At 42.9% G+C, this 21,607-nt stretch overlaps 1 protein-coding gene across 6 annotated transcripts in view; it reads left to right on the top strand.

Moving 5' to 3' along the window:
* Window positions 1-8,347: 8,347 nt before the first annotated feature.
* Window positions 8,348-21,607, top strand: part of col11a2 (collagen, type XI, alpha 2) — a 45,365-nt gene continuing 32,105 nt past the window's right edge. For 5 of the 6 annotated variants that reach the window (XM_087834690.1, XM_087834693.1, XM_087834695.1 and 2 more), the window contains exons 1-2: window positions 8,348-8,865; window positions 20,103-20,264. In XM_087834690.1, the coding sequence (XP_087690816.1) occupies window positions 8,748-8,865; window positions 20,103-20,264 (280 nt within the window). In that variant the 5' untranslated portion in view covers window positions 8,348-8,747. The remainder of the gene's footprint in view (window positions 8,866-20,102; window positions 20,265-21,607) is intronic. The other variant, XM_087834691.1, reaches the window with a different exon arrangement.

Genomic DNA, 21,607 nt, shown 5'->3' on the forward strand with positions numbered 1-21,607 from the left:
CTGTTTTAGTAAGACGAGTGGAGTGTATTCAACACACACACAAACACACTCACTCACTCTTTGGAGCCACTGTTGGTGCCGAGAGTATCAGTCCACTCCCTTACTCTTTCCTCCCAGCGAGCCCCTGCTCTGATCTATTTCAGTGTGCTGTGGCCAGCAGGGTGTGTGTGCATTTGCAGCCCTGCCCAGTAAAATACAGACTTTTCAAGGAAGTCAGCAATATAATATGGTCGCTTTATTGTAATTACAAGGTTCTCCTTTTGGAAATGGCAGAGCGAGAGAGAGGGCGAGCTGCCCACAGCCACTTGCTGAGTCCATCTCCTGAGCTAATGCCATCTCTGCAGACTTCCCTGTCTCGGTTTCATTTATCCTTGAAGTCTCCCTTGCTTGTCTTGACTCAGATGTTGCCACACCATGTGGCTTTATCAGCTGTATACCAGCATTACAGCCAGCAAAGACTTTTCTGCTGTCTGATTGGTTGAATTGTGAGAAATCTGTTCAGTGGGTGGCCGCATCTGATGGAGCGCACCCTCAGGGAAACTTTGTGGCCTCTGGGCTCTTAAAACCCTTAAATTTCTGTCTGGAAAATTAGAAGGCTTCATTAATCCCTGCTCAGCTGACATTGAAGCTTAATTGAGTAATTACAGGGTTTGCACTGACCTGCCTCACAGGTTATTCCCTTTTTTCTGGACAGAACGTTGTAAGCACCTGCCTTTGGAGGTCAGGGTATTTTCGCAGCCTCACCTCTTGTTAAAGTGGTCACGGAGATTTGCCATAAGTCTGTTTGAGGATGGTGAAGTCATGCTGCGACTGAAGGAATACGTGCAGTCCTAGTTCTTGGAATTTGTGGTCATTCCATAACATGGATGCTCAGCAGATTGTGCGGATTGTGCTTCTGCCAGGGAACGCTCGCTTCTGCTGTACTTGGTAAAGGGTGTGGTCACGCTGGATAAAACACACTGTATACTAAAACTGAACAAGACGTTTTAAAACCCAAATTTTGCAATTTTTCATGCTCTAAAAGCAACAAAATAATGAGATGTTATTGAGCTGCCACAATAAAGTAAAAGATAAAATGCGTTGATTATAATTTTGATGGTGAACCCACAAATCAAATGTCTAGTTGTGAACATATACACGCACATTATTACATTTATTTCGCCTTGTAAATAGAAATTTACTCCTACGCGGGTAAACTGGCTGCTTCGTGCACCACATAACAAGACGGGGCAACACCACCCGCGTTCCACTCGCGGTGACCGAATGTCTGAGGCCGTCAGTCTTGCTGTCACCCTGTAGTTCACATCACACTACTTTCATCATAAAACTCTGTGGTCGTGCTGGCCAGTGATTCAAATGTCCAGCAGCCCAGGCTCTGACTGTACGGGTAGTTAGTCTTGACAACTAGAGACAACTTTGTGATGATATCAGACCAACTGCAAACTCACTAAGTTGTCTGCCCACACCTTTCACTGACCTCGACCTCAATTGTATCTCAGCGACGCACCTGTGAAGTTTCAGAGCCTCATTTGGACAGTTTCTATTGCCATGACAAAATCTATCCACTGACACTGGCCAAAGTACTCAAAACCACCTTCGTGGTAGTTTCCGCAACTCCAGGTGTCTCCAGGACAACATTTTTCCATGTTGACACACATACAGACAAACTCTCACAAGGTGACGGCAACATCGGCTACCAACTAAAGCCACATTATCCTGATCTGTGTAAAGAAATGTAACTAAACACTAAACTTCTTTAATTTCCTGCTGTTGTCCTGGTTTTAGTGTTTCCTCCAGTTTACTCTTTAAATCCAAAGCTCACCTGCAGAGCTGCACAGTGCCTCTGTAAGCCTAAGCACCTGCTCAAGCACCTGCATTTAGTTGCAGATACATGCAGTCTTTGGTTTGGATGTCAGAATACAGCCTACATGTTTAGTGGTTAACAAAACTATTATAGCTTAACTTCCAAATTAACATGTAAGACCATATTTTGCTGTTTTTAATCTGTTAAATTTCTGTTCCTCGTCGTATTACAAATTTCCACATTTGGGATCTGTGTTTAATTCTTCAACATTAACCCAACCAACTCAGTTATTGTTGTAAGTAAATGTTGTTATATCCTGTGCGGATGAGAATAGAAACTTTTGTTCTTAAGATGAGAAAACTGGCAACAAAAAGCAACACAAAGGGCAACAAACAAGAACACCACTCTGTCTTCTGTCTGTGATTCAGCCATGAATACAACAAAAGCTCTCCACTTGAATGCTTTAGGTTAAGTGAATCAAAGCTGTATGTACAGTTAAAAGCAAACACATACCACAGATGTCTCTTGGGGTGTCTCTTTTTACGGCCCGTGGCATCTACTTTCAGAGCACAAGGAAGCCAGAAACAAACAGTCTGTCCTCAAAAACACTCGATCCAGTGTGTCTAGAAAGCCAAAATAAAACCCAGCGCGGCCGCACTGAGGGAGCGTTTCCTGGACTTTCTGATTTAGTACAAATACTCTTACAGAGAAAATAACAGCCCAGTAAAGCTGGACTGTAGATGATAGAGTAACTTTTGAGTGTATGGTATTTAGATGCCATTTAAATGCATTAAATTTACTAATATTTTGTGCTCAACTCTTTCTGATTTTTCAGCCTTGCAGCTGACCTCCACTTTTATTCCAACAAAGAAAACTTTCATGTTCTTCTTCTGCATCTGTGAACATGGAAAGCTATATTTTTCTTGGTTTTCATGTAATAATATTTAGGTCTAAAAGTGCCCGGGCCCATTTTCCTCATGATTCTTGATGGATAATTGATGGATGCAGCAGGCTTATTGATGGTTTCGCTGAGTGATCACAGAATGGCCGGCCCTTCTCATCAGAGCTCACCCCTGTAGTTTCTTATGAGAGGGCAGTGCGCTTTCTTCTTTTAGCAGTCATTACTGCTGCACACAGGCTCAAACACGGACACGGTACTTAAAGCGTGTCCTTTTTCTCTTCACGTGAAATTTAGTATCAGGGTTTTTTCATCACTGAACAAGTTTGATGCCCTCAGAAGAATTTTAAGCCAGAGCCAAAAGTAAATCACCAGAACTGTGATTTTAAATTATTTATGTTCTTTAACTCCATCCAATCATCCATCCATCTTCATCCGCTTTATCCGAGGCCGGGTCGCGGGGGCAGCAGCCTAAGCAAAGAGGCCCAGACCTCCCTCTCCCCAGCCACCTCCTCCAGCTTATCTGGGGGAACACCAAGGCGTTCCCAGGCCAGCCGAGAGATATAATCTCTCCAGCGTGTCCTGGGTCTGCCGCGGGGCCTCCTCCCGGTGGGACATGCCCGGAACACCTCACCCAGGAGGCGCCCAGGAGGCATCCTTGTCAGATGCCCGAACCACCTCAGCTGGCTCCTTTCGATGTGGAGCAGCAGCGGCTCTACTCTGAGCCCCTCCCGGATGGCCGAACTTCTCACCCTATCTCTAAGGGAGAGGCCAGCCACCCTTCGGAGGAAGCTCATTTCTGCCGCTTGTATCCGCGATCTCGTTCTTTCGGTCATTACCCACAGCTCGTGGCCATAGGTGAGGGTAGGGACGTAGATCGACCGGTAGAAACCGGGGTTTTGGGGAAGTAAAAAGCAGCAACGGCAATGAGTGACCAAAAAATGCACGACAAAGAAGTGACGCAAAGAACAGTTTGATTCTGTTGGCTTCATCGGGTGAGGGCCTCCAGCTCGCACTGGAACGGTTCGCAGCCGAGTGTGAAGCAGCGGGAATGAGGATCAGCACCTCCAAATCTGAGGCCATGGTTCTCAGCCGGAAAAGGGTGGAGTCGGGGATGAGTTCCTGCCCCAAGTGGAGGAGTTCAAGTATCTCGGGGTCTTGTTCTTTAACTCAAATGTAATAAATATTACTAAATGATCAGAAATAACGAGAGGATGCAGAGATTTATGTCACATAAAGTCGCCCAGGATTCATTGAATGCAGAGCAAAGGCCTAATTTGAGCCAGGGAGAGTCCCGTTGCTAGAACATGTTCTTCAAATGTAGATGGTGGAGTTAATCATTGTTTAAACCCCTGATCTAAAAAATAATAAATAAATAAGACAAATCCAGCGTTGTCCATGATATACAACCACTGCTACAGAAACTGTGGCAGCATCCACCCTCAGAGTTTTTGTACTGCAGTGTCAGCCGAGGTATGAAGTATGGTTGCCTTAAAGTTATAAATCAAGAATAAAACCTATAAACAGTTAATAGGGCGATCATGGCTCAAGAGTTGGGAGTTCGTCTTGTAATCGGAAGGTTGCCGGTTCGAGCCCCGGCTCGGACAGTCTCGGTCGTTGTGTCCTTGGGCAAGACACTTCACCTGCCGCCTACTGGTCATGGCCAGAGGGGCCGATGGCGCAATATGGCAGCCTCGCCTCTGTCAGTCTGCCCCAGGGCAGCTGTGGCTACAACTGTAGCTGCCTCCAGCAGTGTGTGAATGTGAGAGTGAATGAATAGTGAATTGTAAAGCGCTTTGAGGGGTCCCGAAAAGCGCTATATAAATGCAATCCATTATTATTATTATTAATTTTTAATTATTATTAATAATAATTAATTTAATTTAAACTAACTGAAAATAACTTGATTAAAGCTAAACTGCATTTTTTATTGTCCAACAAATCTCTTGGAACTCAGTTGAGACTTTTAGGAATAAACGTTCTTAAAAATGTATTCTCGTGTGATTATAATGTCACATGATGTTAACATTAATTCAGGTGCTTTAGCAACACGTGGATATCAGACTGTTAACATGAGCCCTGTGTTTTTCCTTCTTATCGATTCTACATATTTAATGTGTGTGGAAAGCTCAGGCTCTTCTGTAAATGATGTCAGTCTGAATTGTGAGATGTTTTGAGGAGGGTTTGACTGCTCAGCACATTTTCTGGGTGATGTTTGCTCTTCTATAAATGATCAGTATAAAATATGAAACATGTAAAAGAATAAACTGACACTTTCTAGTGTTAATGTGCCCCAAACACAAGTATGAAGTTTACCCACCAACTGTAAAAATATGTGAAGCCTCAGTTTTTCAACTTGAAGAAAAGTTGGACCAACTTGACCTGATAGAAGTAAAAACTGGAAACAAGATAGAAGTTTGAATTTTAAAAAAAAAAGTTTTGTCAACTTAACATTTTGAACCGTGTGCACGTTGTGTTAGCTAAAGCATTTTTAACTTTATTACATTTTTAAAAAGTTGTGCAACTCTTTACAGAACTTTGCAGCCCAGTGAGGCTCTACAAAGCCTGACAACTGCAATGACACACTTTCATTTTCTGCAGCGCTCTCATACAGCTCACAGGCTGCTGGAATGTGATTGGTTGTGCTTTTACATGCTAACTTTATTTATAAAAGTTGTGGTAAAAAAACATTTTTACAACTTGTTTTTCACGACACAGTAATGGTTTATGGTGTTAGGGCCACAGATACTTCCTGGGAAATTCCTTTGCTTCCAGACATCACCCTCACACTCAGCAAAGTTGCCACACTGACATAAATATTTAGTTTTTAATGTACACTCATAGCATGCTTATGTTTAGTCTGCTGCCATAGTCCACTTCTTATCTGCACTGTAAGAAATACCTGAATCTCATTTTTCTTCAGTCAGGTCAGACTTACAGTGTTTTCAAATAAATAACGCAGATATTGTCATGCAGTTTGGGCCATGCTGCTCGCTGCTGCATTTCAAGTATTTTAGTAAAAAACTCAGGGGGAAAGGAAAAAGTCTGCACGCCATTTAGCTCCAGTTTAGGAAGTGGAGTCCCAAAACAGGCTTTTTATACATGCCTGGTGACGATTTCATGATATAATTTTCCTGTAATTTAGGAATGGATCTGCTCACACTTCCTCTTTTTTTGCATTTAAATATAAACATGCAATATTAAAACAGCGGGCAGTAGGTCACCTTGTGATTGGAAGTACGAGTATTTAATAAAGGAAAACCTTTATCATTCATTTGTCAACACACATGACATCATATCAAACTGACTGAAAGTCACCTGAGCTGTGAGGTTTAACATTAGCAGAACATCAAAAAGAATTACGACATTGTGATGATGAAAAATTGTTTTGTTTGCATGTTAAGTAAATAACTTATACCCTATTTTTCCTTTGTGTACTGCCATTACCACCAGGCCCTTTGAACAGTTGGTAGTGAGGCCAGTTATCTGGGATTTAGCAGAGAATGCAAACACACCCCTGTTTTGCCCTCAGAGAATCACACAGAAACAGGAGAGAAGAAATGAAAGGTGGTGAGAAAGAGCGAGCGGTATGGAACATCAAGAGATAATTACAGTTGATTACTGCTTTTTGGATGTGAAGTCTGCATTCAAAGAACGTGAGTAAGCATGGGCTGTGTGGAGCGTTTACAGCAGGGCACACAGGCAGCTTTGAAATATACGTATAGGATATGTAGGCCAATGAAAGCAGCTTTGATTTTATATGAAAGGAATGTGTGTTTGATATTACTGCTTAACAGGGTTTGTGTTTGTTAAAGAGACGATTTCAACCCTGTGCATGTAAAAAAAAAAAGGGTGTCTGAACACATATTTATTACTTTAGGTTTTTAATTTGAAATGTGAGAAGTGCTCGAGCAGTTTTCACAGCAGCACGGGACGTCATAAACACCTGTTAGATACTGTAAAATATCTACTTCAGTGTCTTTGTGCTACAATTTTTTAAAATTTATGATGTTCAGTTGCTCTTGACTCATCTCTGGTAATTTTGGAGATGACAGGTTGTGGTTTTGTTGGCAAAGAGTTCATTATGTCTTAAGGCAGCATTCCTTAGCCGTTAAAAACATGCCGGTTATTTTCTTCTTTGCATGATGTTGTTAGTAAGGTACAAGAGTAAGGAGGGTAGCTACTAAAGATTCACTCAAACAGTGTTAACTTTGGTATTTAAAAGGCCTGTGGTGACTCTTAAATCATCCTAAACCACATCAGCTTTTTGCACAGTTAAGGTCAAAATCTGCGATAATCAGATGTACAGTATTTACAAATATTAAAGGGCTGGAAATGTACATTAGTTCTTTCCATCCTCGTCTGGACCGCGCAGGAAAGGAGGGAGAGTGAGTCATTCTTGAGCTTGAATCGAATCTGAGGAAGAAAGGCTGCCATCACATGGTGCCATCTACTGCAAGATGCACATGCAGGGCAGACAGATAGAGGTGGAGTCCTGACTGGCTGAAATCTGGATGGGAATTAATGGATACTCTTGAGTGATCCTCATTGGACATTTGTGCTGTTAAATAAATGGATGAGTACAATGTAAGACCATCAGGTTTACGTTCTTCAAGTCTCTCTGAGGCATAACTCAGAATTCTTCCAGTACTAAATTCATTTTTTGGGTTTATGTCTTGAGACTTTGGAGTCTCTGCATGTTTTCTTGCATGCAAACATTTTTTTCCTTTTAAGCATCAGGCTTCATCATACTCTTCAGTCAGATATTTCATTTTCTTCTTTCTGCTGCTCCTTTAGCCGTCACCACTGTGGATGATCTTCCCTCACCTCAGCCTTTCCCCTTACATCCTCCTCTGTAACACCTACACTCTGCATGTCCTTCTTCACTACATCCATGAATCTTCTCTTATATCTTCCTCCTCTCCTCCTGCATGGCAGCTCCATTTTCAACATCCTATGCCCAGTGTTTCCCTCCTGTGCACAGATCTCAGTCTTGTCTCTCTAACTTTGTCTCCAAACTTCTCAAATATTTTATTTCAAATCTCAAGTTGGTAAAAGCTCTTTACGCAATAAATGAAAGATAATATTCTCATCTCTCCATCGCCATCCAACACCTGCAAAACAAGGCCACGTGGGGCTGACCAATCAGAATAAGGGTAGAACTTCGAGGATTTAGCCGAGGGGGCGTGGCTAGTGGCGCGGACAGAGGTCTGATTGGCTAACTCAACGTTCATTCAACTACTCTGCACAGCAGCCGTCTCATCCTCAGTTTACCTGAACAGCCCTGCTTGCTCTACAAAGCCTGCATTTACCTGTCGCAGGCACAGACGCAGAAAGCAGGACGTGGCAAAGATAAATACTCATCTCAGTAATTTGGGCTTTTGAGAGGGAATCGAGACGAGGACAAAAAGGTTTCACTGACACTGAGTTAATAACTCAGAGTTAACAGAAAAGCTGAAACATCTTTGCAGCTCGATCATAAGAAAAGACCCAGTTTCCACTCCCAGATTCTCCTCGTACACGTACTTCTACGTGCGCCCGGCGCGCTATTACGCACGCCCTCTCCCTCCCTCTCCACCTTTGCCATTCTCTCTCTCTCTCCCCCCTCTGTCTCTCTCTCCACACACACACACACATACACAACCGCTCTCACTCTTCGTGGGAGAAAGTAAAGAAGGAGAGAGGGAAAGAGAGAGAAGGGAGAGAGAGCGTGATTCCAGGTCTCTCTCTGCTCTCTCCACTTTGGGTACTCGTACCCAATCTGAGTCAATGGGGCTTCAGTGCTAGGGATTAAACTTCAATATCAAATATATTTATTCACCCCAAACCCATTTTAGTCTTTAGGTTTGGTGCATTAATATAGGTAACTCATTAAGGAAGGTTTCCGGAGAAAGGTAAAGACGTCTCCAGTGGCGTGCCTTTTTGTCTGTTTCCTCACAGAAGGGTCAGTCGGGCTCCTCTCGTCGGCTGGCTTTCTGTGAGAGGATAACTTCCCCCATATCCCACATTTACAGCTGACCCAGGCCGGAGAACTACTGCAACACTATGGATATTGGAGCTTGTCCCTTCCGGAAGAAACGGAGACCATGGCGCATGGACTTCTCCTCCTTCGCCTTGGTAACCGTGGCGCTCGCCGTGTGCCAAACAACTGTGGTTCAAGCAGGTAAGACAGATTTTCCACTTTTTATTGGTGATGTTATTTTTATTCTTTAAATAACATTTAAAATATGGTTTCCTGTTTTTTTCTGTCTCAAACGCCATCTGTTTGAATAAACTGTGGCCGTAATGAGTCTGTATCTCTCTGTTATGGGACGTTTGCGCACCTGACGTGCTTCTTTACTTATTCCCAGAAGAATGAGGGCAGTAGTGCCCCATCAGTGGGCCCCACGGTATCCAAATATCTAAATCTGTTTGGTATTTGCTGCATGCAAGAATTACGTCTTTAGACGTTTATATTTTGAGGACTTAAAGGACTTATTCCTAAAACGCTCTTTTGTGACTTGTGTTTCTGTTTGGGGCCTGAATCTGAACCATACTAACGACTAACTGCTGATATCGAACTGATATTGGTCGGAAAATATTGATCAGGTGATAAAGAGGTGTCCGATTCTGAATCTGGGAAAAAAAGAACGTATATTCTCGGGCATTCTGTCTCTATGACCATTAACGGCCTTTATCCATTTTAAAAAAATAATGCATTCAAACAAGCTGTTAATTTCCCATTCGTGGAATCTGTCTTCCTCTCTGCATTCAGACTTCTGACAGGTGTCATCATCTGTTCCTGTTACGAAACATACAGATATTTTTTTATTTGTTTGTTTTAATCTGATCAGTTTCTTTGTGATTTTCCTCCCATCTGAACTCTATGTGCTCTGTGTTAACCTGACCTTGTTATCTAGAGTTCCGATAGTTCTGACAGGATGGTGCTCATTTCCGTGCCCCCTACCCGGAGTGGGGCATGAGATAAGACGGTACAAAGTCCTGTTTGGTAGTTTCTGAGGAGCTTTGTCGAATAAAAAAGTTGGTTTGTTGGATTCTAGTATTTTTAGTTGTTGTTGTTTTCTTTTATTCTGACTAAATATTGGCTTCAGTGTGCACTGGGCTACCAGCTGGAACCATATGAATGTGTTTACCAGTTCAGCCTGTGCACCAGTCCGTCCATCACTGCCTCCGGTTGTTCAAAGAGGAGGGATTTCTGAGGGATCTCAATAAGACAAAGTGAACTTTATTCCCAGCCAACACCCGGCTGGTTTTCCAGGATTATTTTAGTTTGGGATTTTAAACTGTGGACTTCATTATTTGTTGAAGGAATGATCCGTATGCGCTGCTGTTCCTTGATATACCGCTAGTCGTCTCAAGTTATTTTTAACAGAATCCATTTATCCGCGTTTATAGTCTGGATTAGTTCAGAAAAAATCGTGCATTTGATGCTTTTTAGTTTTACCTGAAAAGAAACTTTTTTTTTAAGCGTGGCACAAAAAAGCTGTTTTAGCGCAAACTGCAACTATTTTCATAATTTAAAAAAAGTTTTTCACTGCAGTGGATTTATAAAGTTTTCTATTTGTGTTTTCATGAACTTTTATAATTTGAAGCAGTTGTTGCTTTGGACGTTAACAGGTTGGCTGTTTGCACAGTTGCAGCAGCTTACGGATCGCGGGGGCTTCTGTGGTATAACTCGCCTCCTCCAATGTATTCTTTGGCCGCGTTTCCAATTTCAGATTGCGAGAGGCGATTGCACCTTCCAGCCGTGTCCCGTGTGTATTTTGGAGGCGGGAGCCTGAGACATTTTTGCTTTTCATGAATAGGTTGTTATGCGGCGGAACAGCTCGGTCGTCGGGGTTCGGAATTGAAAGCGAGCAGTATCTGCGCGTGTGTGCGTGCTTTGTGCACTCGTGTTTGCGTATGTGCGTCTGCAAGCTATGGCTGTTTGTGTCCAGCTCAGGGTGTGGAAACGTATGCCTCATCTGCATGAATGTGTCTCTGTGTGCAGCAGCCCGGGTAGGCTGTGAGCGCGTATACACCAAATCACAGGGTTTCGTTTGCTGGTAGGAAAAAAGTTTTATAATCACCTGCTCTGTGATAATGTCAGCGTGACGCAAGTAAAACACTCACGCGACCTCTCAGGTCTGTGCTGCGTGCGCGTGTGGGGGTTCCTGCTCTCACTGGCTCCGTGCACGGACTGTGTACGCGTTTCTGTGTGCGTGGTGTGGCTCAGCAGCAGATGTCGGAGTAAACTGTAACAGCGCCACACTGCGGCGGTGAAATGCAGATTCAGAGGGGTGAAGATGGTCTGAATCTCAGATGTTTGCTCTCAGATGTGTCCTGAGAGAATGAAGACGTCGCCATCACCCAGAGAGCAAAACGCCCAGAAACACATGAAAGCAGAGTTTTGTTCAAAGAAGCAGAAATTCAGAGGCCAATATTTTCTTGACATGGATGTTCCTCAACCCCATTTCAAAGGCGACCGCTCCTCAAAGGGCAGTCTGTCTCACTCAGGCTAAACATAACATACTCTGCGCTCTCTCCTTCCCTCACTGCCAGTGAATAGAGCCACTATATGTGGCGGTGGAGCAGGAGCCTGACAGCTCATTCTTGTGATTGAATGGAAGTGTGTGGTATTTCAGCCGCACGTGACTCAGTTTAGCAGCATTAACCCCGTGCCCTTGGTTTTCCCCTGCCCTGTCATCATGTTCCCCTGGGCCCCTGATGCGACACATCTATCCTCTTTCCTCTGTTTTTTGCACACTTTTCCATTTTTTCTCAGATTTTTTACACTTGGACATGGACCCTTCCCCCCATCAAATATCTACATTTTACATCCAACAGCCATCACTTTAAAAATGAGATAACGAGCTCTGTCTAATCACAGTGGGGAAAAACTTGCAGTTACAATATCTGGTTTAGTTTTTACGGAGCCCCGCAGGGGACATGGGAGAAAAAAAATTAAGACGGACTTTTGCGAGATCTCGCAAAACAAACTCGGGATCTCGCAAAAGTTGAATTCCAACAATGGCGACAGCTACTTAGTTGTAATATTACTCTTTCTGGGTCACAAAATACACTTTTAGGATATTTTGAGGCGTGAATGTAGTTGTGTAAACGTCAGATACCTGCTCGGTTTACAAGACATCACATATTTGCAAAAGAGCTCCGACGTTTTCGGAGATCTGACACCCACTAGCTCGAAGCTAACTGGAGGTCGAGACCTACTACAGCGGGAGGAACACCGCTTTCCCGGCACATCGTGCCTCGACCTCCCGGTCGGCTTCGAGCTGGTGGCCTCCGAAGAATGCGGCTAAAACTTTTGCGAAATCTCGCAAAAGTTTTGCGAGATCCCGAGTTTGTTTTGCGAGATCTCGCAAAAGTCCGTCTTAATTTTTTTTTCTCCCATGTCCCCTGCGTGGCTCCGTAAGTTTTTTCTCAGAGACTTTGTAAAACATTAAACTTTCAGCTGACTTGTGCCCTAAGTTGAGCCTTGCAGGCAGTTCTCATGCGCCCTCTCATTCCATGTCTACTTTTGGGATGAATAAATCTCCACCAGTGCTTAAATCTAAACCTAACCATATGTAATGTAAAGTGTCTTTGGTGGTAGAACACGACGTGTGAGAGCAGGTTGCCTGAAATGCACAGTTCAGGGCAAACACAGCCCATGTTCTTAATGCCTGTCAGAATGCCATCTAATACCCAGCAGTTCAAAAACTATTAACAAAGTGGAAGCTGAACACTGACACAGATATCACAGCGCAGCCTACACTATGCACGGTTTCCTTTTCATCTTTAACACTTCCTGTGTTTCCTGGATTCGAGCCTCCACAGGTTGTCCTCACTCTTGGATTGATGCGTTATTGAATCCAGTATTGTAACAAAATGTGTGACACGCTGACCTACTCTCTCAGTCTAGACCCACAAGATTAAAGCATGCATACGTCAGAGCACTCAGTGCACTCTCAGGCCTCATTTCTAACCCATGACATCCCCTCAGACGGTGAACTTGTGAAATCCTTTCTCAGACAAAACCACATTAGCGCTGCAGACTGGAGCGAGCTGAAGATAGTTGGTCTCGTTTCCACAGTTTTATAGGTGATGATTTAGCGGTTTGTGCGTGGGGATAGTCGTTCCTGGGAGACATTCTGTTTGAGCAGAAGATGTGCAAGAACGGCATGAGAGCGTGCCAACTTTATAATGACAGGCTGTCTGTATAGGATGCTATTCCTAGTCACTGTTATTTTGCTGCTTCAAGGAAGTTGATGTGGGAGGGCATGGAGAGCAGCTGTGTGATTTTACATGTAATGTTAATGTACATCTTTTTTCCAGACATCAATGCCGTCTATGCATTTGAAAATAGTTTTAAATTGTGGCTTTAACCAGTTATGTTTTTAGACTTCACTGGAAAATGCTACCCTGAAGCATGAACGATGACAGAAAAGCACTTTGAAGGTTTTTGGGGCTTTACATTTTCTTAATGCAGTAACCACCAGCTGTCCCACTTAATCCTGTCTCTAAATCTGTTTGTCTTTATTGAGCTCACAGGTGGAGCGGCATTTATGGAGTTTATCCCAGCGTGTATTGTGTGGAAAACAGGGAAAGTCAGAGTTAGATCTTAATTCTATAATAACGACAGAATTTCTAGTATTCAGAGTCGGTGTTTTCAGATTTACAGAGGTGTCTTCAGACTTTATCCCCTTCTTTCTTGGAGTTCTGAGGGTTGAATGCTTTAAATGTTGCAGTCCTGAAGGAATAATCTTCCTGCATGAGTAAGAATGTCAACACAACTTTACAACGAGTCAAAGTTCTCACGCATTCCCCTGCAGTGGTGTTTACCCGCCGCCGCCTCACATGTGTTCCTGCAGCTAAATTGTTGCCACAGAATACATGATGAGTGTGTGTGTGTGTGTGTGTGTGTGTGTGTGTGTGTGTGTGTGTGTGTGTGTGTGTGTGTGTGTGTGTGTGTGTGTGTGTGTTTGTTAGGGGATTTCCAACTGCTTACTGCTCCCATTCCTCTCTTTCTTATCGCCTCTTTGTCTGGTTCATTCTTACTTAAAGTGTTTGATTTATGGTAAATATATTATCTCTACTGTGGATAATTTCAGATCTGTGTTAGTTCACAGCATTTAAATGGTAAAATATAGATTGTGGGTAATGTGCAGTAGCAGTTTTCAGAGGGTCTCTCTGTGAAATGATCCAGTTTATGTGTGGAGTCTACAAACAGCTTTTATAAGGAGAGAATTACGTGAACTCACATAAACTGGCACTGATGCTCATTTTTCTTTCTCTGTTATAAAAGTGTTCAGTGTAACGAGTGCTCTTCAGTTAGAAGTGTAGATTGTGATGTGCACTGTTCGGACTTGTGAAGAACATCCAGAGCTCAGCCGTGAAGGCCTCTCATTCAGCACAGGGGCACCAACCGTCTTAAGACTGGTGTCTAATTTGTGCCTTTGCTTTCTGTCTGCTCCATGTGATAGTAAGTTACAGGGACTCACTCGTGATTGCCTCCTGCTCCAGGGCTCTCTGGTCCCGGGTAGGCCTTGTGGAGTCAGTAGCCACCCTCAGATCCAAACCGAGACTGCGGCCTGCAGCTTTGAAACCACACACGACTCTGCATGATACACGTTGGCATCATCGGGGACGCACACGCAGACTGGCGCAGACCACATAATGGCACAGGGGGAGCTGCCGTACAGTAAATGTTGGCACTGCCCTGCAGTTACTTATAAACCACACGGAGGCTGTGATTCATTAGTGCAGATACTCTAAACTTAGAGGCAGGTATTAAAAGCTGAAAACAAAGCATGTGAGATTAAATATAAAGGCAAAGAGATGCTTTGTTTGTTTTCTCAAAGGAATGATTGGACTTACACTGAGCGCTGACTTTAAAGGCCCATCGGAGATTACAGGATAAGCAAAGAAAGCAAAAGAGACGCCTTTTAAAATAAGACCAAGTTTGGTACAAATGTTACGACATGGAGTGTTAGTGAGAAGAGGTTTTATCTTAAAATGGCACAGCAGGCTAGTGAGCTCCTGGGAAGCTTGCCTCGGGTATGCTTTTATTCACACCTGAGTAGGCGTGGCCAATTATTACCAGCTGAACACATTGAGGAGATCAGGGGCTGCAGAGGGGTGTAACAACAAACGTTTTTCTTATTTTCTTTCATATATGTACTGGTTCAGTGGCAGATACTCATATTAAAAATAACATTATCATCTTCTGCTTCAAATAACTTCACAAACTCGACTTGCTTTCTGGATCAGAGTAGGATGAATGGCACTAACTTTTATGTTTTATGGGAATTAATTGTTCTTATTGAATTATGATATTCTTAATCCATGTGTGTTACCTCAAGTGTTAGTTGCTGACAGCAGCTAACACTTCTGTTCTTCTATTTTGTTTGGTCTAAAGTTTTCAGGGAGGATTTACTGACATCCGTGTGGTACAAAGGCGAGTCCTGCTTTGGTTTTCTCTCTTTCAGTTACAGATTGTGTCACGTGGTGTAACATTTATGTTGCAAACAGCCACACACTGACTAATCAAAGCCTCGGCTTACACCGAATAAATCATGTCAATTCAAATAACTCCCTTTCTACGGCACGGCTTCTCATAATGGATTTTCTGTCTGTATACACAGGCATTATAAATAAATCATAACTATAGAGCAGCATGTTGGAAATTATAACCTGGAGCCTGAGCTGCAAGCCTCTGTGGTCAGCAGGCTGGATGGCGACACAGCTGGTGAACAACTTTTATGAGACAGTTTTTGAAAGTAGTTTTAATTTTTTAAAGAATTTTCTTATGTGAGCGACTCTAAAGTGCTTATCTGTGTACGTGTGTGTGTGTGTGTGTGTGTGTGTGTGTGTGTGTGTGTGTGTGTGTGTGTGTTAATCCATTGTCAATATAGCACTTTTCTTGCTCTTTGTGTCTGACAACGTTGTAGTTGTGTAAAGGTGAGAGGTGAGAGGTCATAGTGTCAGCTGGAGTGTGTGTCTGGTATTTGGCACAGCTGTACCAGAAATACAAAGGGCATGCACACACACAGGCACACACAGGCACACACAAAGACACACACAGGCACACAAATAATCTTAGGCACAAAGCAGTGGAGAGGGAAGCAAGTGAACTCAGTCACCTGGTAAACCCATTTCAACAAACAAAGCTTCTGTGACATTTATTTAAAGTCTATCACCCATAATTTTGTCTGTATTTCTTTTATTCTTTATTTTGATGTTTTAAACTTTTTAAATGTATCCAGAGCGTCCTTTGAGTCGTTGTACGTCACGATAAACTCTAATCCAAGAAGCTCTTGTACAGAATGAGTGGATGGATCGGACGCGTGTCACTACGAGTCGCTTCTTCCTAATGTTTAATATTTTTGGAGTTTTTTAAGGTCTCTTTATGAGGAACACAGCGAGCTTTATTCCTTCTCTGCGCATGCTTTCCTCCCCAGTAATCCTCTTTCTGACGTTATGTGCATACAGAGTTTAATCTGCGTGTCCAGCTGCTTTGTGTTTTCTGTTAAGTCAATGAAGCTGCTCGTTAGCAGAGTGTACCGACTCCTGTTAGCAGTTACTTTGTCGATACGCACAAGCGCAGTTTATCTCACACTCCCGTGAGTGTGTCTGTTTGCACTGTGTGTGTACATGTAAACACATATGTGTGTGGGTGTGACATGTGGGACTTCAACAGGCCTGACTGTGCTCATGTCACAGTTAGTTAAGTCTCGTTCAGCTCCATCTAGTGGTGACTCTGGGGAATTGCAGCAGTTGAAACCATGCAGGAGCTTATTGCAGTTTTAGCTGCACGAGTCATTTTTACAGTGTGATCGCCACCCTGAGTATCACATGTGTTTCCTATCACAGTGGAAGAAGCTTGTGGTCTGCGTGTTTGGTCAGTTGTGGTTCGTGTGTAACTGGGTGGCTCCCAGTGCAACAGGGACAGGATTGTTTCAGTCGTGGGGCACCTGTTCAAAAATACATCTACTCCATGCTCCAGCAGCTCATTATACACTGAACAGCAAACCATTATTCCAGACTCGATGGTTTAAGGATAAAACACACAGACCGAGTCTGATAATCTTTGTAAATATGTTGTGGCAGTTTTCAGTGTTTACACTTGCTGTGTTCAAGATAGATAGATAGGTAGGTATACCTGTACAGGCTACTGTAATGTGCTCTCAGGTGGCTGGGGGCCCTGTTTCCTGTCTTAATGACAGCAGAGTAATTAGCCCACATTTACATCAAAAGGCTGCAGCCATCTGTTAGCGCTTATGCTACGAACGAGCAAGGAACTGGGAAGAGGAAGGAGAGAGAAGTGAAGAAGGAGAGCTTGTGCCCCTCGGCCGTCTGTTTTCTTACCTTGTCTAATTTCATTTTTGCCACTCCTCGTCTCACGTAGGTGCACTTTTCTCTGCCTGGCTGTGTGTGGCTCTGTGGCCCAGCGTGTTATTTTTGTGGGTGCGTTTTTGTCCTGATTGTGGTCCTTTAGGCAGGAAGGGCCCCGTCTGCAAATGTGAGCTGGACAGGGAGTCGGGAACAGAGCGGCACATTGTACTGGGCGTACTGGGGGAGCTCGGGGTGCAATCCGATCCAGTATCCTGCCATCACAGAACCAAGCTGTCTGCTGTCACACACACACCACTTTTGCCTGAACCTCTTCTCTGTCTTTTTGCTGCAAAGATCTGCAAAAGACTTCAAAGTTATGCAGATAAACAGATCAGCATCCTCCAGGTCCTGGAAAGTTTTTAATTAAGGAAACTCCATTGAAAGTCAGGGAAAGTATGGAGCCTAGTCTTCTCCAGTTCGTTTACCTCTTTTTACTTTATTATATCATGTACAGCTAGTGCCATCGAGACACCTATGTCTGGAAATGAAAAATTAGAAAAGGCTAGAATCTTTTTATATTATTTAAGGACTTTTCTTCATTTGTGTTTTCTGTTTTAACCTGTCTCATGTTTCCACTTTCACTAACTTCAAGCACTGTTCTCACTTTACCTTTTCCTTATATTCCCTAAACTGTACATCTTCCCTTTCCTCTCTTCCTCCTTCTCTCTCTCTGTGGTGCAGAATGACGTTAATGGGCTGTGGTTGAGGAGCCAATATTAATGCACCGTTTGCTCTGTCTGAATAAATATTACCGTTTGTGGGCACGATCTCATAAACTGTGCCCCTGATAAACTGGGTGTCACCTAAACATACGCAGCTCTGATGGGACGAGTGTGATTTGAGGAAACCACAGTGTAAACCTCATAAATGGCTGATAAACACAATAAACAGCCTCACGGTGTCACAGTACGAGCCGACGACTGTGGATCTTTATGTTTGACAGCAGCAGACAGGTGACACTGAGGATCTGTGCCAACTGAAAGTCATTTATGATGCTGATGTAGTCAAACTGTTTCTTTTTTCTGACTCTCTCATTCACACTTTGAATCCGAAACTTTACTCCTGATTCTGTCTTCGGAAGTCTGATGAACTTTGTGCCTGATCGTTAGTTTAGGAAACACGCGTCTCACACTGTGCGGTGATTTTTCACTTCTCTGCTGTTCACATGTTTGGCTGTGATGTCCAGTGGCCATGAGTGAGTGCCATGCTGTTATATGGTCCACTGTGCTTTTTAAACATGCTGAGGGTGGAATAATTACAGGTTGTCTATAAATAGGACGTTATTTGAAGTACGTGGAAATGACGGTTTATTAATGTGGCTGCAGGGTGAAAAAAGTAAAAGAAACTTGTCATATAGAAGATGATACATCTCAAAAAAGTGTTTTTTTTGTACCAGAGAAACGTGTCAGTGATGCTGTGAGTTTATTATGAGAGGTGCCACAGCAGGGCTGGCTGTAAATGAGTTTAATTGGTTGTTAACAGTAAAGTAAGCTCAAACACTGAGGGAAGATGTAACTGCCTCACTTTAAAACCTCTACTTTATAATTAGACTTCACTGGGTTTTTTATGCAGGCCAGTTGTTTTCACGCCTTGGCAGCACTTGTGCCATGTGTATTTATTATTCTATCTAAGTGGACAGCAGAGTATCCAGCAGCTCTGAGCATTTCATAAGAAACAAACTTCACTGTTATGTTTTTAAGTCTTTAAATGAGAAAAAACTTCTGGACCTTCTACAGTGACAGTATAACGTCTCCCTGATGCTGCCAACATCAGCCTTTTTGGGATTCAACACCAAGTATTATAAATATCAAACTATTCAGCCTTAAAACATGCCAATAATACAAATCAATACTTCAAGGATTCTGGTTTTAAGCAGAAATATTCCTGATGTACAGGGAGCAGCACTTCTGCTTCTGCTGTTACAGTTCTGTTTGTTAAAATTGATCATAAAGGGAATCACACCCTGAACCCCAGAGGTTCCTCAATGACACAGTGCCTTTGAGCAATGTGAGAAAGTCATCCGCAGAAACAGACTGACTGACCTCCGATGCGGAGACGGGATGTGAGGCTGTGTGTGATTGTACGATGTTCAGGTATGTGTTGAATATTTGTCGAGCGAGCGCGCGCATTCCTGCGTGTACGTGTCAGGGGGGACTGTGAAATGATTGTGGGGTGTCAGACAAATCTTCGCTTGACTCAGCGCGATCACGTCAACAGCCGCTTGTTTCAGCTGCTCGATAAACGCGAGCAGAATAGACGCCACTGTCTGCGCTCTGCATTAAACTGAGCTTTCCTGTACCTGCCCTGCACTGCTTCATATATGTGGCTTGGACCGCCGCCCGCTCGCTCTGACACAGGGCCTCCTTTCTTACATTAAACCTAAATGTACAGTGGCGGCCATTGTGGCCATCTGCTGGACCTGATCCTATATCACATTAGTGATTCGAGAACATTTGAGATCGACCTTTTTGATTCTCTGGGGAAAATTGCAAAGAATGACTGCAATGAAAAATAAAACTGCCCTTTTTATGTAAAATATTTGGCAATATTAAAAAGGTCTTTTCAGTTATTTCTATACAGCTTGGACAGCCTTCTAGAAAGCTATTAGAGGAAACAGCTGAACTTACAATATTTAGTTCTGCTGTGGAGTAATCGTTCAAGGTGTGAGGCTGTTTTTTCTCACTCTGTTTTAGTTGAATGGAAAGAAAAAAGAGTTGTTTGTGAAGGTTCTCAGTCATCATGGTGGTCTAAAGAGCTTGGAAAGTTGCTTGAAGAAAAAGAGTTAAGTACTCTGTGCAGAAAAAGCTGTAATTCAGATTTTATCTCTTTAGTTTCCATTGTTCTGAAAGCTCCACAGACCAGTTTGTGTTAATGATGACTGTGTGTAAGGTGCTGATTTAGAGTCATTTTGCAGTATTTCTAGCAACTAAACCATCAGCCTTAAGATTTTACTTGTTTACTTAGTGAACGTCACGTCTTAAAAATAACCGTGATGACTGTTTTCTTTGCTTGTTTCTTTGTCATTAGACCCGGTCGATGTGTTACGGGCTCTGCAGGTTCCCTCTCTCCCTGAGGGTGTGAAGAAGGTCCCTGGCTTCTGCACATCCCGTCGCTCCAGCAGCCCCGATCATGCTTTCCGCATCACCAAGAAGGCCCAGATCTCCGCACCCACCAAGCAGCTCTTCTCAGGTAGGCCTCCACCTGGCTGGGCGTCAAAGCGTTAGAGTCTTTGAGCTGACTGGTTTGTAAAGAGCCTTAAGAATTTTTTTTAACCTTATACACAACTTAATTGTTTGTTGTTGTTGTTTTACTTTACTTACTGAGGTAACTAAGAATAAAATGTAATGACATTATCAGAGGTATTCTCTCACACTTTTCTCAAGATGATTAAAGTAAAGCTGCAGAGTTCAGCTGTTCAGTGGTGAATACACCTGATATGTCATCGATTCGGTTTACACAGCCAAGTTACAGCCAAGTGTTTTGCTTTTACATGACAATAGTTGGGTATAGGGCTGCCACGATTAGTCGACTAGTCACGATTACGTCAATTATCAAAATCGTCGACGACTGATTTAATAGTCGACGCGTCGTTTGAAGCTTTGTAAGATCACAAAAGACGCAGGAATAAGAAGTAGGATTTAAGAGTGTAATAACGGACTGAAACAGAAGATGGCAGCACTGCATGTACAAGGATGCCAGCTGCCGTTAAATCCCGAAGAAGAAGAAGCTGTGTCCCAGAATTCATAGCGCAGCCCAGCTCAGTTTCCAACAATGGCGGCAGCTAGTTAGTTTTAATATTACTCTTATTATTCTTTCTGGGTCACAAAATAAACGTTCAACATATTTTCAGGCGAGAATGTAGCTGTGTAAACCTCAAATATCTGCTCAGTTTATCAAGACACCACATATTTTCAAAAGCGCTCAGACGTTAGCTCGATAGCTAGCCGGGGGCTAGGCTCACTAGAGCCGTGAGAACACCGGACTCCAGCAAATCGTTTTCAAACCCACCGCAGTCTTTCGCTACTCAGGTTAAACATATATAAGTCACTTAGATAACTTAAAAAATGTTATTGTTTGGATTTTTTAGTATTTTATTTGTTCCAGAGTAAATCGGCTTGGCTGAGATTAAAGTTATAGTTTTTACACAGCTGAAACGTCAAGCAGACAGCTGATTATCAGAAGTTGCTCTCAATGCTCGAGAATATACTCCGGTGTCCTGTTATATTTTAGATAGCAATGAGTTTATTAAACTTCACTGAAACAATCTGCAAATTTCATTAAAATTTAATAAACTATCATCTTGTCTTTATTTTTAGTTAGCACATACCTTAAACACTTAAAGCTGTAAGCTAATGATAGTTATATAAGAGCAGATGCTGCTGGTGCAATAAGCTGTACGTTTTACATCCAATGGATGCATGATCTGATTAGTCGACTAATTGCAAAAATAATCGGTGACTAGTCGACTATCAAAATAATCATTTGTGTCAGCCCTAGTTGGGTACAGTACAGTACTTTGGAGAAGCCACCTC

Source organism: Neolamprologus brichardi, chromosome 22 (assembly GCF_056152115.1).
Source record: "Neolamprologus brichardi isolate AB-2024 chromosome 22, ASM5615211v1, whole genome shotgun sequence".
NCBI lineage: Eukaryota > Metazoa > Chordata > Actinopteri > Cichliformes > Cichlidae > Neolamprologus > Neolamprologus brichardi.